General features: G+C 43.1%; 1 protein-coding gene across 2 annotated transcripts in view; it reads left to right on the top strand.

Annotated features, from left to right (window-relative positions):
* col27a1b (collagen, type XXVII, alpha 1b) overlaps nt 1-12,011 on the top strand; it is a 56,161-nt gene that overhangs the window by 25,937 nt on the left and 18,213 nt on the right. For both annotated transcript variants that reach the window (XM_029511040.1, XM_029511038.1), the window contains exons 10-28: nt 1,010-1,054; nt 1,695-1,748; nt 2,200-2,244; nt 4,058-4,111; nt 4,850-4,894; nt 5,302-5,355; nt 5,555-5,599; nt 5,758-5,811; nt 5,982-6,035; nt 6,726-6,779; nt 6,876-6,929; nt 7,006-7,059; nt 7,140-7,184; nt 7,680-7,733; nt 7,969-8,013; nt 8,166-8,219; nt 8,500-8,553; nt 8,757-8,810; nt 9,500-9,553. In XM_029511040.1, the coding sequence (XP_029366900.1) occupies nt 1,010-1,054; nt 1,695-1,748; nt 2,200-2,244; nt 4,058-4,111; nt 4,850-4,894; nt 5,302-5,355; nt 5,555-5,599; nt 5,758-5,811; nt 5,982-6,035; nt 6,726-6,779; nt 6,876-6,929; nt 7,006-7,059; nt 7,140-7,184; nt 7,680-7,733; nt 7,969-8,013; nt 8,166-8,219; nt 8,500-8,553; nt 8,757-8,810; nt 9,500-9,553 (972 nt within the window). The remainder of the gene's footprint in view (nt 1-1,009; nt 1,055-1,694; nt 1,749-2,199; nt 2,245-4,057; nt 4,112-4,849; nt 4,895-5,301; nt 5,356-5,554; nt 5,600-5,757; nt 5,812-5,981; nt 6,036-6,725; nt 6,780-6,875; nt 6,930-7,005; nt 7,060-7,139; nt 7,185-7,679; nt 7,734-7,968; nt 8,014-8,165; nt 8,220-8,499; nt 8,554-8,756; nt 8,811-9,499; nt 9,554-12,011) is intronic.

Raw genomic sequence — 12,011 nt, 5'->3', positions numbered from 1 at the left:
AGTTTAGCTTTTTTGAAAAATATTGGTGCAATTTTGACCTTTTTAATAAATCAAATTTGACCTAGTATTGTTAGCTTACTGTCACATTGATGAATGAAATGGGAATTATAGGGGAAAAATTGAATCCTTGTGTGTTTTCTGGAGCTGGAAAATAATCACATTTAAAGATATTGGATGCTGGTTGAAGCAAAAAAAAAATAAAATAAAATAAAATAAATAAATAAATAAATCTCAGCCATCGGCATCGCAGCACCAGGCTCCAAAAAACAAACAAAACAAAACCCAATATGGGGAAATCCAAATAAAAAGTTTCTAGCAGCTAAATGAAAGGTAAAAAAGGGCCACAGGAAGAGAAACAGCAGCTCTAAACTCTCGAAGCACCTGTGGTGGAGTTTCAGCCGTGGCTGCCGCTGGTCCACCGAGGAAATAAAATGTCAAAAGGTTTCCATAGGAAGCACTACCCCGAAGAAAGAAAGGGTAATAAAAGTGTGCCGAACGCCACCGCTCCTCTGGGTGCTCCCTGCTTCACACTGTTGGTGTCTGTGTTCGCCTCACCTGGAGGAACAGCATTGGACTTTTAGGAAAAAAAAAACAACCACTTGGCTGTCTGCTTCACTCACTTGCGTTTGCCGAATGTTCACGATGATCCAGAGTTCAGGAAGCGGCCTCGGTGCCTCAGTGAACTCTGACCCCCTCACACACTTGGCGGTGTGAGATGGAATAGGCTTTGGCAGCCCCTACCATCTACACGCCGTGAATCATCAGGGTGCTCTCCTGAGCTGGGAGTTTATCTTTACGGTCGAAGGCGGGATATTTCCTTCCCTGCTCTCTGAGAAACTGAAGCTGAATGCTGTTGAAATATTACCGCCGCAACATTCATGATGCTGAGTAGAGTTTTAAAAAGGGATGCAAAAAAACCTGCTCATCATGAAGATTTGAGAAAGCCTAATTTGGCTGGACTGAAGTTGTGCCACAGTTTGAATTCTGTTCTTTCTTCTATTCCGTGCAGGGTTTTCCGGGGCCTATAGGAAAAATGGGGCCAAAGGGAGGCAGGGTGAGTAAATACGAGGCAGGTTTCTCCTCTCTACAGCAAATGTGTTGAACTGCTCGACCGAACTCTGAAGATGCTCGCCGAATTATCTCACCAGTGTGACTCCATAAAACGGCCAAGGTCATAAACAGATCTGTTAGTCCAGGTTCAAACCGCTGCAGGAGCAATTAACTGCCGTTGTGCGATCGTAACGCAATCCAGAGCCTCTTACAGTGCGCAGCGTCGTTGTAATTTCTCCCACTGCCACTTTCCTCCTCTTCCTTCCTCCCCTGAGCAGGTGTAGCAGAGAGAGCAGATCTTCAGAGATCCCTGATGTGAGGGTATGTGCCCTTGGACTACATCGTGGAAGCCAGCACCATGCAGTCCATGGGCATATACACTTGCCTCAAGGCTTGGCTCTTCCAGACCGCTCGCTCCCCGCTTCAGGAAACTAAAAACCTGCAGATCAAAGCGTTCGCGCCTCAACTCTTTGTAGATATTTTTAGATGTGTTTTTGGTGTTATTGTTGCCGTCTAACAGTTCAGCTGTTCACATCCATCATCTCCGCTCAGCCTCAGTGTGCGACCTTGTTCGCCTTCTTTTGCTTCTCCATCTTTCTCGGCCTTATCTGGTCCTCCTCTCCATCTTTTATTCATCTCTCCAGGGACACATTGGCATCCCTGGGCATTTTGGCCTTCCTGGTCCTGATGGTGAGAGAGTGAGTACTCATAGCTTTGAGACTGAGTTCCCACCGGGATGCATTATATGACTTCCCATGAGCCCAAATCATGAAATAGAGATAGATTTCATTCTGGAGGGACTCCAGGCACACATTACCAAATCACTTTCATAAGTTCAAAGTAATGCAAGCTGCTTTGTACCGAATTGGCAAGCTGTGTACCAATCTTTTACAGTCTTAAAAAAGTTATAAAGTTATAAAATGCAGGATTTAAATTTAGTGAAACCAAACCGGGGGTTCACTGTAACCCTGTAACCCTCCAGGACAGGGGATCAAATCTGTATTTCTGCTTTTTAGTCAGTGAGCCAAGAGGCATTACAACACTGCTGATCAGTCTGCATGTTTGAGTGAAACAAATATTGTTATGGAACAATGATGTATTTTCCTCTTTCTATCTCTCTTTTTTTTTTTTTTTTTTTCCTGTTTGCAGGGAATTCCTGGTGTTCATGGGAAGAAGGGCAAGATGGGTAGGCCGGTAAAGTTTTCTCTCAACATACTTCTCAGATAACATTTTTAATGCAGCCTTGTGAAAGTGAGGATGTTTAGTCTTGATCTACGGACTCTTTACGCTATCACAGAGCTGTTTTTAAAGTGTGTTGAGGGGCCATTACTCTGGCAGGGACTCTCGTTCACCGCGAAGCTTCGACTGACCTTAGTCGTAAATCTGTTGTAATGAGAGAAGCTTCTATAGTGTGACCAAACTTAATGGAAATACAAATGTGGATGTATCATATTTACATTCGCAGTCAGTTCCCTCTTTGAAATCAGAAATTACTGGCCTCCTGTTAAAGTCGTTGACTGCCCATCTGTAAATCTCGTGTGAGTAATTTTCTCTTCCTGAAGTTGATTAGGAAACATCTAATGTTCTACATTGTCCTTACCTCTGGGCTCGTTTTGCGTCAGACTGGTATCATAATATGCTGCGTCATTATGGGTTTGGCTACCTGGACTATCTACCCACAGACCGAGGAAGTCTGTTGTCATTGGCGCCTGGAAGTAAATTTCCCGTCCTTCCTGTCTTACATGGAAACATTACTGCTGCTCATAACCACAACTGCCAATCTGACTTTCCCAGACTTATTCTGGTGTACATCTTCTGTTTTACTGACTGACACTGAAGTCCACAAGTATGCTTATAATAACTGAATCATGAGAAAGCGTTTTTTGTCTTTTGTTTTTTTTCCCTCTGTGGTGGGAAATTAGGCCAGCTACTTTGCGTAAAGCGTTTTTCTCCGTGTTGACTCAGCAGTAAAGCAGAAGCAAACTACAGAAAGACTCTGCATGTTTGGATCTAACATTATGACTCACGTTTTTTTAAAGGCTCAAAAGTTTGAGCCACTAAAAAGCTCATACTTGCTCTTTGGATTTTACAGCATCCAGTAGTTTCCTCTGTGTGTTTATCTGCTGATTGTCTTATTGTGCACGAGGGATCCCACCAAGGTTGCTCACACTTATTGTCGATACGAGGACAAAAACTTGCATGTGTTTTGGATCAAACTGAGTCACTTATTGACATTTCTGTGGCGAGGCAAACTTTTCCACATTTCCCGTGAGCCTCATGTTGCACCAATTTTATTCACATTTGCCTGATGTTAGAAAGAAGCCGTTACAGATCTCCGTTGTCTCTTTAGCTCTCCGGAGATTTTTTATTTTTTTATTTTTTTACTTTGATCTTTTCCATCTGCAGACACAAAAAAGCAGAATAGACTCAGCTCAATCTGCCATTTGTCATTTTTCTTACCATAGCGCTCATCCATGCAGGCGAGTGCTGAGCCGTGATGTTGCTCCATGTTGACCTTGGCGCGCTGACAAGCACATGTTGAGCGTGTGGCCTCACGGCTGCATCACGCCTCTTGTTCTGCCTCTATAATGGAATTACGAGCACTAAGCAAAAAAAGACGCAGTCAGCAGTTCCTGGGCCAAGCAGCTTTATTCAGCCATTTAGGCAAGTCCTGGGGGTTTGGTTAGCGGGCTGCTGAGTACGCCCTGCCAGCACACACACGCAGAGATGCTCGGCCGCTCGGAAAACACTCAGCTAAGGAATTTCCTGCTGGTCTCCCAGGAGTGAAGCACTGGGATCACAATTGATGGGATTTGCCTGGCTTTACTTTGCCAATTTCTGATTTGGAACACACGTCATTGATCCCCTCACTATGTGATATATGAATAAAATCCAACATCAAAAATAACAGTTTGAGCAAATGGACATGAAAGACATTCATTTTCCCCGTTTGATTACATGACCGTCCTGTTTGTCTGTGTGTTTGTTTGTTTGTTTGTGCGTTCAGGGGTTTCCTGGTGACTTTGGAGAGAGGGGACCCCCCGGGCCTGATGGGAACCCAGTAAGTCAAACAATTATAGATACACACAGCGAGCAACATCACACCCAACAGCTTTCACCAGATGCCACCTTTCGTATAAAAATGCAGTAAAAACAAACAAACAAAAAAAAGCTCAGAGGGACTGAGCTGTAGTTTGTGTTGAACTGTTATTTTGTTGCTGCACAAACTGGACAGTGATGAAAATCAGCAGCACTGACTCGTCCCCCCCATCGCCATCCACTCCCATTAACCAGATTCATCAGCAGTTCCGCTCACGTCACTTTCTTGACTTTGACCTGAGCTGCTGCCGGTGATTGACAGGGTGGCTGGCTGACCCCTGAGAGCCTCCTCCAGGCTTCATTTCCTCTCCCCTCAGAGGGAAGAGTGGGGCTCTTCCATTTGGCCGCATTCGTGTGCTTTCATTCACGGCGAAAGGAGGAGGAGGAGGCCACAGGAAGGCCACACTGAGCTGTGTGTCATCCATCTCTCCGTTGGTGGATGCGTAGCTTGGAGAGGATGTAGACATGGCATGTGGCGTGTCGGTGGGGTAGCTCAGTTGGACAACAAGCCTCTTTGTGTCAAGTGCCAAGTGCTCGCTCGATATGCTAAACTGAGTGGAGGAGCACATTAACGCTATCGATGCAGGAACAAGCTCGTAAACAAACAAAAATGCACTCTTCCTCTTTCTGCTGCAGCTTTACACGTCTGTCTGTTCATGCTGCGTCTCTCATGCATCTCCTCCTTTTGCACCCCCAACAGGGTGAACTGGGAGATCCTGGTCCATGCGGAGTCCCTGGTCTCATTGTGAGTGTTTAATCTGTCCTGATTCTCAGTTTATATTTAGCATCCTGCCTCTCACATTTCTCTTTGTCTTGTTTTCATCCTTCTGGAAAGAAGCGGGAGGTTTCTCCTTCCAAATATTTTAATTTGGACTGATTAAAATAATCCTTGTTGACTGTGAAGGCTGGTTTTGGGTTTCAACGCACTATACTTTAACGGTATGAGTATGAAAAACCGTGAAGTGCTGAGAGCTGGCATTGAATGTCAGCACATGTAAACATTCTCTTATAATCATTCTCCTATCTGATTGCCACATTTTTGTCTAACGTTAATGTAAATGAATTTTGTTGTATTAGTTCTTTGTGCAGCTAAAAGCTCAGCACGTATTGGATCCAGTAAGCCGATTTTTGTGTGTGTGTTGTTGGTGGCAGGGAGACATGGGCTCTTTTGGCCTCATGGGCACGGCGGGACCACCAGGACTCAAGGTAAAAAATGTGGATAAGTAGACGTTCCCAGTTTAGATATTGAGCTTGATTCTTAAAATTCACAATGTTTTGGGGTCAGTTTTTAAACTTGGTGAACTCCTCCACGATGCAGTTACATCTTTTTCAAACAAACATACTAACGATGTAAAATCCAAAAAAAGGACGTTAAAGTTTTTTGTTTTTTCTTTGTGCTTCCAAGGGAGTGCCGGGCAACCCCGGGGAAGCAGGACTGAAAGGTGATAAGGTGATCTGCACATGTCTTTCTCAGCCCAATAACGCTCTAAATCCATGAAAGCAAAGGAGAGAAGCATTTTGCTGCGAGCGGACAGATAACGCAGAGTCTCATGCTTCCCCTGGTTATTTTTTCTTTGTTTTTTTTTTTCTCTGGTTATTTTTTCTTAGGGGGATTTTGGCCTGCCAGGAGAGCCGGGGCAGTGTGGATTCAAAGGGGACAAGGTATCTGTACGTTGGTGTACGTTGGTGTATGCTCGGCTCTTATGTGCAGTGGATTTACCATTTGTGTGTCCTTTCGTGAGAAAATAGTTGCTTTGTTTCTGTATCTAATCAGCTTTACCAACTTTTTTGCCTTGCTTTGTTTAAAATATGTGCTGCCTTTCATGTGACAGGGCATGCGTGGCTCATCTGGGGTGCCGGGTCCTCGTGGAAAACCTGGACCGCAGGTATTTTTCTATCTTTCTTTCAAACCCTGAGCACCGGCGGAGGGGGAAAAAAAATAAAATTTCAAAAGCACAACTAACGCTGCTTTTAGAGAAGAGGCGCTCCGGGATGCAGCTCCCAGCACAGTTACTCTGTGTGTTCATATATTGATCCCCCTTATTTTTTTATGACGCTCGTAAAGTGTATATAAATTACTCTGATCAATAAATGATTGATAAAGCCGGTTGAAGCACAGAGTAGCTTCTGGAGCATTTTGATGTGAAAGTACAGCGCTGTACTGCGACGGGCACAGTAAGTTACTGATGCTCTTTGATAGAAGTCCTCCAAAAGCAAACAAAAGCAAGTTGTGGAGAAATCTGGTCCAAGAACTTACTAACCCCTACTAACCCAACCCCTCAAAAGGCAGGACACAGTGCAAATGCTCCCTGAGCATTAAGACTAATCCTTAATATGTTGAGCGCTCTCTGATCCTGAAAACCTGCTGTGTTGCCGGCTCGATCCGCCGCATGATGTCTCCATCATGCCGCGCCCCGACTTTATGGGTAAACATTAAGAAGGATGCAGGAGCTCTTTTGGCATTTCCAGGTTTACGGTAGATGGTTGTGATGAATTTGTGCTGCGGTGTTGTCAGTTTGGTTTCGATGCAGATCCCTTTGTGCAACAACAGTAACATAACTTGTGACATTTCTCAGGGTAAACCTGGTGAAAAGGGCCCTGATGGTTTACCTGGCCCTCTTGGCCCAGAGGTAGGGCTGATTACATCTAAGTTGTTGTTGTTTTTTTTTAATTAAATAAAAATAAATAAATAAAAATGATTTATTCATCTCTATTTACTTTCACAGGGCTTTCCAGGCGATATTGGCCCACCAGGACAAAACGGCCCTGCAGGACCCAAAGTAAGTCCAAAAACATCTGAAGTCAAGAAACTTCAGAAATCCAGAGACAGTTCACTGTCCATCTTGTTTTTCACAGGGAAAGCAAGGGACGAGAGGTCTGCCAGGTCCAAGAGGAACACCTGGACATCAGGTATTGATATTTCGAAAATCAAGTGAAGTATAAAGACATTTTTCCTCCCCCTGACCTTTTGCTGCGATTTTTCTTGTCAGGGTGACGAGGGACCAGTCGGGCCAGCCGGACCCGCTGGACTCGAGGTGAGTGCTGATTGGACGAGCCCTGCAACTCAAGACCAGTTAGGAAAAAACACCACAACACTGTAATCACGTTGGCTGCACAATACACAGCAAACCGCAGTGCACTAAACATAAGTAAACATAAGCTCTCTATTGTTCTGAATACTCGTATTACCTGCTCTGCTCTCCTCTGTTTTCAAAATAACACACACAAACAGCTATCCTTCAGTTTCAAACTGAATAGAAAGCAGTTTGTCAGCGTGATGGACGGAGAAATGACCTCTAACTCTTTTACAGTAAAAGTTTATTCGGGCTCTGTGTGTTATCAGGAGCCGTTGATGCCATAAAACGTCTCTTTGTTTTCATTCATCCTTAAGTTTCTTAAAGAGACGTTGCTGTTGTTGTTGTTTCAGCATCAGTTGTCGGTCTTCTGTAACTTTTACACACGTTGTTGCTGCTGTTGTGTGGAGTGGAGCTGCGGTACACTACTATGTGTCATTTTTGCTTTCTGTTCAGGGCAGGCCTGGGAGGCAGGGATTCCCTGGATTGACAGGCCCAGATGGACCCAAGGTCAGACCTAACGGTGCCAGATCCGGCGCCAAAACCGCTGCCAACCTTAAGTGAACACTCTCTCTCTCTGCCTGGTCCTCTTTTATGATCATATATCATCTGAATATCAGTAAATTAGATGTTAATTCTCCGTAACCACAGGGGAACGGGCCTCTGAGCACATTTCGACTGATTTGAACTTAAAACGAAAGGCATGAATTAGTTTGTGATATGCTAATTGGCTGCTTTGCTGTAGGGCGAGACCGGGATAACTGGCGAGGTCGGAAAACTTGGCGAGAGGGTAAAGGCTTTTCTCCTGATTTCTGTTTGATGCTCGCTGTGTGTCTGTTTTGTTGAAGCCCCAAAGCTGAGCAGCCTATTATGAAAAATCTAGCTTTAGTAGAACAAAGAGAAGTAAGAAACGGTTCTGACAGGATGTTTCCTCCTCTTCAGGGGCTCCCTGGTTTTGTTGGGCCGTTTGGAGAGACGGGCATCGCTGGAGAAAAGGTTGGTGTAGTCTCCATTTGTCACACTTAGGTAGCATCACATTTGATGTTGACCAGCATCCATTTTAATCATTTTCAGAGCGCTCTCTTTTGGTCCAGGATGCGATTAGTGCTGAAACAATGAGCCCAATGTGGCAAATTGGATATTGATCATTTGTCATCTATTAAGCAAAAGATTCCTGCTTCTGAAATACACATCTGTTGCTTTTTGGATCATTATTAAACGAAAGCAAGTATTAATTTAGATTATATTTGATTGTTTTGTTGTTGTTTTTCCTCAGGGGGACCGAGGGAAAACGGGCGCCCCTGGGCCGCCAGGTGAACCGGGGCCGATGGTAAGGAGTAAGTCTGGACCCCGTCTCTCTAACATGGGCCATTCACTTCTACATACGTAAGGGATGGGGCTCTATATGTTTGGAGAGACTGACTGAAGTGACCAAACAATCATTGTCTAATAGTACAAATCCATCCAATTCTGTTCGAGGTCTAGGAGATGATTCATGATTTCTGATTTCATGATTTCTGTCGTGCCCATCAGGGTCACACCGGAATACCTGGAGAGACGGGGGCGCCTGGACTGCAAGGGATCCCAGTAAGCTTCTTCATTTAAAGTCGTGCCCTCAGTAATCATATCTCTGCTCGCTGTAACAGGACATTAGCTCCCCCAGCATGGAAAGGCAAAAAACAAACATTGGAATTTTTCTTATTTTACAGATAAGAACACTGTAAAACTGTAACGTTTCAGCACACCAACTTATACACGCGTGTTCAGGTTGTTCAATGCTTTCGTGTTTATCCGATCAGTTCTGCTCATTCTTTGGAGCAGCTCTAATAACGATTATCTTATTGTCCGATTCAATTTCTCCTCACTCTGAGATCGGGAACGTGATCAGAAACAGATTTTTGGAAAGGCATCCCCTTTCTGTAGATTTAATAGGAATAATATCAAGTTTGGCTGCACGTTCTGGTTGAAAGTCACAAATCTGTTGCACCGCTGACCACATCAGAAGTGTCAGGGGCAGATGTTGATGGCTGGAAAGCATTTTTCTGAATCTACACTATGATCCCTGAATTTAAATCATCTCGCAGCTCCCAGCTCTCTGTCGTGGCCTAACAATTGGAAACGTATTTCATTTCTGATCACAACTTAGGAACTATTTTAGTCTGCTCTCAGTTAACAGTCTCTACGTCCCTGCGTTCAACTTGACATGGCAAGTGAAGACAGGACAGAGAGTTTGTATCTAAGTTTCCATAGTTTGACGTATTTCTCTGCACATTCAGGGGCCTCCTGGTTCACGGGGATGCTTTGGAATCAGAGGACCCAAAGGCATAAGGGTAAGTCAGTGAAATCTTTCTGCAACCATTCAATAATACACAACTCTTTGTTAACAAACACTTCCATCATTTTTAGGTAATTAAAAAATAAATGGAGACAAATTCAAGATTTCCAATGCAAAGGAAAGGAATTGTCACAAAATAGACTAAATCAGAGCTGGTGCTGTGACGGAAAGGAAGTGATTTTGTGAATGTCTATGAACAGATTGAAAGAGGAGACTGTAGAACCGTAAAGGTTTTACTGCTTAGTCATCTTGAGCTTGTTTTTATGACTGAATTTGTTACTCTAAATGTCAGTACAGTCACGAAGCGGGATCAAGGCAAAGGGACGATGGCTCCATTACCTTCATTTCCAGCACAGATTCTGAATAGTTCAGCATAAAGAGGTTGAATACATGTCGAGCACATTAACTCTTATGCGTCCTCATTAAATATAATTAAATCCACTTGGGTCGTGGAAGAGGCCTTGAAAATGGAATACACTTTTCAGGTAATGGAACCAAATGACAAGACTCAGCTTTGTGTCTGAACCGTCATTGTTCAACCAGATTCAGGTTTAAAAAAGCTGAATATGTGTGCTTGTAGCTTCAGCCTGTGTGGGAAGGAGTTCCTCTTTTAATCTGCACACACACGCTGTCTTTGGATAACCTCTTCTTCTTCAGACTAAAACTACAAACTTGGGAATTCTTTCTTAGGATCACATTCAAGGCTCAAAGGTTTTTGAGGTCCAACATCTCAACAGCAATCAAATAGAGAAAAGCGTTCTTACAGACATGCGTGATCCCTAAAAACTTTACATTTATGAAATATCTTAAGAATTAAAGGCGCTGCCATCAGCTTCATCTAAACTCCTTTTACGTGTACGCTCATCTGAGGTGGGGAGTGAAGTAACCGTACCAGCTGAGCGCTAGCCTGGCGTTCCCTTTTCCCCACAGAGCCGGTAGAACAGCAGCGGACTGTGTTGAGTCTTGTTTCATTTTTTTCTCGTTGGCTGTCTCTGTGGGGAAAGAAAACAATTAGTCAAGAGCGCGTGTATTTCACACCCCCCAGCAGGAGCAGCAACATTTTATTTGGAACAAGCGTAAAAATCCACAGATATTTAAATCTGACTGAACAGCAGCGCAACAAAAAACAAAAAGTACACAGACAACATGCTTTAGTGAAGCACATTAATTCTGTTATGTTAAGCAGCCTGTCCCAACATCTCGCCTCATACCATGAAATACCCCGGAGTTTCTGAACACGGAAAGGCGTGTTCGTCCCCGTGTTCACTATGAGCTCAGGACAATTCCAGTGTTCGCCGGCTTTTCCATAATTGAGTGTTCTGTTTTGTGAAAATAGCCCTCAGTTGCGCAGCAGCATGACTGGACTGAATGAATAATTGATCTAACCTGAGTAAGTGGTATAATTAAAGCATTTCATTCCCCGGAACGGTTTTTACACGGCTCCTCTGATATCACAGGCAGTCACAAATGTAATATTTAATAACTATAATAACTGGAAATTACATCAAGGCTTTGGAAAATAGAATTGAAACCACTATGATTACACACCGTTCTCTTTATTGCAGCTTCCAAAGTAATTCCCAATTAAGAGGAATCAGGAAAAAATAGTAATAAGCTTTTCCTGTGGCCGAAGTTTTATTTAAAAAAAGAGAGAAAGAAAGAAAAATGAGGCACTGATTTCACTCATTTAAATGTGGTCCATGTGTGGGAGAAAAAATTCTCTCTCCTTCCTTACCTTCTTGTTTTTAAAATTGAACTTCCACAGTTTTAGTCACACTTGACCACGTTGTGGTTTCATGATGTTTTAGGAGTCCTTTTTCAATCTCACTCCTCTAAATTTCAGCAAGCTTTACGGTTATCTCCGTGACAGTTAAGCAATCCGTCACCATGATTTTATCATCACAGATGGCAGGATGGATAGTAAATGTCTGCCCTTTCAAACATATTTATCTTTATTCTGTTTTGCTGTCCAAAATAAATGGCAATCAATCAATAAATCCAATGGACTGAGAGGATTACACCCAGCTTCAGCTGGAATCATTCACATGATGATAACTTGAAATAAGACCGAGGCATCGCTCCAATTGTATCATGTGTTTCTTGTTTTAAGAAACTTTGAATTTCAACTTTATCCCCTTCGGTGCAAATGCTACTTATCATCAGACGAAACAGGATTTATCACTATTGCACAGATGATTTTTCAAACATCGGGTTAAAAGGCCATGAATTTTTATTATTGAATCATTTCAATGACTTCATTGGACTTTTTTTTTTTTTTTTTAGAGAGCTTATTAAATTGATTGTGATGTTTAATCCACATTTCACAGTTTTGCTACAACCTTTCCTCTGAACTAAACACGACTAAATCTCAGTGTCAGCAGGTTTCGCTGTTATTACCAATAACAGATATTAAAATGTCAAAGCCTCTCACAGGCAGTATCTGTACTCAGCTG

This window comes from Echeneis naucrates, chromosome 9 (assembly GCF_900963305.1).
Source record: "Echeneis naucrates chromosome 9, fEcheNa1.1, whole genome shotgun sequence".
Taxonomy (NCBI): domain Eukaryota; kingdom Metazoa; phylum Chordata; class Actinopteri; order Carangiformes; family Echeneidae; genus Echeneis; species Echeneis naucrates.
This window is presented reverse-complemented; position numbering and strand designations above follow the sequence as displayed.